We start from the raw sequence: 5,087 nt of genomic DNA on the forward strand, positions 1-5,087 counted from the left end.
GTCACTCAGATATGTTAAACATGATTTTTATTGAATCACACATCAGCAAGAGTCAAATTCATATGTTAAAATTCAAATTTTACTGCCTTTGATTGTAAATGCTCGATTATTTTGGATTATAAATCCGCTCACCACCAGAGGCAGACCTGAAGAAGGACATACAAGATAAACATTAGATGCAATTAAAAAAAAACATTTGATATACATTAAAATCACAAGACAGAGCTAAATATAACATGTACACCCATCCATCCATCCATCTTCTTGACCGCTTCTTCCCTTTCGGGGTCGCGGGGGTGCCGGAGCCTATCCCGGCTACAGATGGGCGAAGGCGGGGTACACCCTGGACAGGTCGCCAGTCTGTCGCAGGGCCTCAATCACACACCCATTCACTCTCACATCCACACCTAGGGGCAATTTAGAGTCACCAATTAACCTATGAAGCATGTTTTTGGACGGTGGGAGGAAGCCGGAGTCCCCGGTGAAAACCCACACATGCACGGGGAGAACATGCAAACTCCACACAGAAAGGTCCCAGTCGGGAGTCGAACCGGGGCCTTCTCGCTGTGAGGCAAGAGCGCTAACCACTGCGCCACCGTGCAGCCCTAACATGTACACATTTATTAAAAATCAAATATTTAAACGATGTGTTCTTTTTAACTGAAAGTTGACATTTATGGCAATACTATTGTAAATTTGGGATTTCCTGATCCGATCACGTGATCGGAAATCGGCGCCAATTACGTGGTTGATGTCTTGATCATCGGACGTTCTCCCCCATGAACGTATATTTTATTTATTCTTATGATCAGCGCTTTATATTTTAATCTAATTATTCCACATACATACTCCACTACATGTCTGCATGTAGTGGAGTATGTATATGCAATTAACTACTGTGGTAATAAAACCAAAAATGTGATGTCTTAAGAACTTAAAAAGGAATCACATAATCTTAAAAAAACAAAAAAAAACATTATTTTAATGATATGAGCTAGTTATGAGCACTCATCATCAAATTCATGCTAAAACAAAGTCATAATTCATTGTCAAGAATTTTAAATGAGGACAGGAATCACATTTGTTTAAAAATGTTCAATAGTTCTGAAGATATTAAAGCTAAAGTCACAAAACTTTCTCATGTTATTTCTCACTTTTATAATAACAAGAAAATAGTTATTTGTTTCCTATTTTATATTTGTTCTATTTTTACTTGTTTATTAAAGCTACTTCACAAAAGTGTTCTATTTAAGTTTTTAATGATAAAGGAAGTTAAATGAAATAAAAATAAGGGACAACACAAATCTTTTATTGTATTTATGTTTTAAATGTGTTACAAAAGTATCGGATCGAGACTCGGTATCGGCAAATACACAAAATTGAATGACTCTGAATTGTATCGGGCCCAAAAAAACCTGATCGGGACATCTTTAATGTAAATATAGGAGGTCAATCGGTCAGAATTGAGACACAACAGGTGGTATTTGGCTTCAGGATTCAGAGCAATTCCAATCTGCAGCAAGAACGCCACATTAAGAGGCTAAAGTCCAAGTCAAGTCACAAGTTACAGCTGTTAAAGTCTGAGTTGAGTCTTAAGTCATCAAATTAATGACTCAAGTCGGACTCGAGTCTTTGTCATGTGACTCTAGTCCACACCTGGGATAGACTCTAGGATTTTCATGACCCTGAAAGGGATTCTGAGTATTCCGAAAATGTATGTTGGTATGAATAGATTTTTTTAATTTTCTGACTGAGGTGATTCAAATTTTATTTTGGCCCATAACAATACAAAAAAATCCAACAGAGCTCAAACTTTCTTGTGTTTGCGTCTGTGCATTCCTCCCTCAACACTGTGTGATAGAAGAAGACGATCTCTGGAACCAACAGAGGAACTTCAGAGTGGAACAGAATGATCTAAAACCCACACAGATTAAAGAGGAACCGGAGGAACCAGAACCATCGCAGATTAAAGAGGAGCAGGAGGAACCAGAACCTCCTCAGATTAGAGAGGAATCAGGGGAACTCTGCATCAGTCAGGATGAAGAGCAGCTTGATCTGAAGCAGGAGACTGAAACCTTGATGGAGATTCCTACTTTGGAGGAACATGTTGATAGTGAAGCAGATGGAAACAATCAGCAGAGCTTGAATGGAACTGATAGTCAGGATGAAGAAGGAAACCAACATGAAGAATCAACATCAACTCCAGATGAAGAGACAGAGCCACAGAACAGAGATCAGAGGAAGAGAAGAGACAGAAGTCATGTCCAAAGTGTGGATATATGTCACATGTCAGAAGGTCAGTGTGACTCTTATGTCAGATGAAAGTTTAAGATGAAAACTTCTGTTAAACAAAAACAATCCGCAAAAGAGAAGAGACTTTCCTCTGCAGGGTCTGGAAAAAGAACAAGAAATCCACACGACGTGTCTGTCTACATGAGAACTAAGTCTGATGAACGAATGTGACAGAAGTTTTAGTTATGCATATAAACTTAAGAGACACATGAGAACTCATACAGAAGAGAAGTCTTTTTCATGTAAAGAGTGTGACAGAAATTTTAGCGATAAATATTATCTCAAAACACACATGAGAACTCATACGGGAGAGAAGCCTTTCTCGTGTAAAGAATGTGATAGAGGTTTTAGTACTAAATCTAGTCTCAAAGAACACATTCGAATTCATACAGGAGAGAAGCCTTTCTCGTGTAAAGAATGTGACAGAAGTTTTTGTACTAAATCTAGTCTCAAAATACACATGAGAACTCATACAGGAGAGAAGCCTTTCTTGTGTAAAGAATGTGACAGAAATTTTAGTACTAAATCTAATCTCAAAGAACACATGAGAACTCATACAGGAGAGAAGCCTTTTTTGTGTCAAGAATGTAATACAAGTTATAATCGAATATCTAATCTCAAATCACACACGAGAACTCATACAGGAGAAAAGCCTTTTTCATGTGAAGAATGTGACAGAAGTTTTAGTCAAAGTAATCATCTCAAAAGACACATGAGAACTCATACAGGAGAGAAGCCTTTTTTCGTGTAAAAAATGTGACAGAAGTTTTAGTATTAAATCTAGTCTCAGAAAACACACAAGAACTCATACAGGAGAGAATTTTATTTTTTAAAGCAAAGAAAACCCACAGTATATAACTCCCGAAGAAAAGACAATAATTTGTTTTAACTAGGAACATTTAAATGTTGTGAAAAACATTTTTCCCTATTTTAAGGGCCGTGTAACATCAACTTTTTAAAAGTGTATTATAATGTTCATTCTTCACTATAAACAACCCAAAAGTAGTATTTTGATCCTTTCATGCATTTCTGAGTCTTCCTCTAAAAATCTGCACTCTGAGCACCAGCCCCTCGTAACCCACAAAAAACGAGCAGGTTCTCACAAGCTGACATCACAAAGTGAGGACGGCCCCTTTCAAGAAGTGTCTACACTGCTAGCACTGCCCCAGGATAAACACCTTTAAAATTATTTCCTTTAAGCATTGAATCTGAGAAGAAATGGGTTCCTAGCACCTAATCAACAGAGACAGATTAGATCTATATGGATATAGTTTTCTCTGAAAGGCTTAAGAATGACATGATAAAGACCTTAAAATGGTCTGTCAGTTGGTAAAATGAAGTTGGTTTCTAAAACACTTCACAGCTAACAAGCTGTGTGGAGATTCTGCTTTTATTTTCCAGCAGAACTTGGATCATTTCCACTCTACTAAAGGTACCTAAAGCTGCTTATCCCTAAACATCTGTTTCTGTGTTTGATCAACCAGCAAATTCCCTGACCTGAACCAATAAAAAATCTATGAAGTGTTTTTAAAGAGGAAGATGAGACAGCAGAGCCAACAATGAAGATGAGCTGAAGTCGGCTATCAAAGCAACCTGAGCTTTCATTCCATGTACACAGAGCCACAGGCTGATGGCCTCCATACCACATTGATGCAGTCATTCAATGAAAAGGAGGAACAAGTGATTATTGAATGGAGAGAAAGGAACAGTTTTCTAAAATCTGACATGTGCTGAAAACATCCTTTATGATTCTTCTGATTGAATATTCTCATTTTCTAAAACTATTTTTAGGATGTCATCATCTATTAGTCATTATGATCACACTGATCAAAATAAAGGAATTTACAAATAATTCTATACATCTTGAGTTTCATTTTTGTGTTGATGAAAAAAAATGTAACTTGATCATGAAATGTCTTTTACAAGTACTTGGAAATTGAAATGTTTTGTTTTAGATTATTGGAACTTAAAATGTCTTGTTTTGAATTCTGACAGGTTTGATTTTTTAAAAATTTGTTGGTTGATTTTTATTAATACATTTTGTACTTTCATGATATCGTAGTTTATGTAGAGAAAATGTTATCTATGTCTGTGTGTTACCATGGTAACAGTAGAATTATTACACATCTCTAGTTCTAACAGTTTTTATATGAGTTGTTAACATTTCAATATTATTTTTGAAATAAAATGTCAGTTTAATTTGCAGTTTTTTGCTGACTATGGTCAGTAGATAACTGTTAATCAAGATTTTTCTGAAATTGTATCAAGGAAGAGTCAGTGTGTGTTTTGTTAGTGTGATTCCTGTTTTGTATCAGAGATTAGAAGTGTTTCTCTGTTCTTTTTAGTCGTCAGTGTTCTGTTCCAATCTTTCCTGTGAAGAATAAAGTGGACGTGAACATCAGTCAGAAGTGTGGAGTCTTTCCCACAGTGTGGCTTTCTGCTGTTTGTTGGTTCTCTGCACTTTCCAAAGCTGGATTCATCAGGAACTATTTGGTAGTTTAACCATCGACTGTATATAAGAACTGGACTGAGCAAACCCCCCTACTTCCGTGTTCCATATAGGAAGTACCACTGGGTTGCAAAAAGGCCAAAGTCCCATTGACTTCCATAGAGAAACAGTTATTTCTCAGTCATTTTATGTCAGAATAATCATTCTTCCTCTGCTGCTTTCTGCTTAACATCTTTCTTATAATCCCATTTTTTTAAAGATTTTTTTTCCATTGTCACAAGTTATTAGAGTTATAAATTGACTAATCAGATGGCTCAATAAGCGTTTGTGGGTCTGACGAATAGAC

The 5,087-nt window shown here is 36.5% G+C and overlaps 1 protein-coding gene across 1 annotated transcript; it reads left to right on the plus strand.

Moving 5' to 3' along the window:
* The first annotated feature begins 2,153 nt into the window (after positions 1-2,153).
* Positions 2,154-4,693, plus strand: LOC112138450 (oocyte zinc finger protein XlCOF15-like). Its single transcript, XM_036213389.1, is given in 2 exon segments — positions 2,154-3,031; positions 3,033-4,693. Coding segments are annotated over 2 exon segments (675 nt in total). The 5' UTR covers positions 2,154-2,449; the 3' UTR covers positions 3,126-4,693.
* The last annotated feature ends 394 nt before the right edge of the window (positions 4,694-5,087 follow it).

This window comes from Oryzias melastigma, linkage group LG9, assembly GCF_002922805.2.
Source record: "Oryzias melastigma strain HK-1 linkage group LG9, ASM292280v2, whole genome shotgun sequence".
Taxonomy (NCBI): Eukaryota; Metazoa; Chordata; class Actinopteri; order Beloniformes; family Adrianichthyidae; genus Oryzias; species Oryzias melastigma.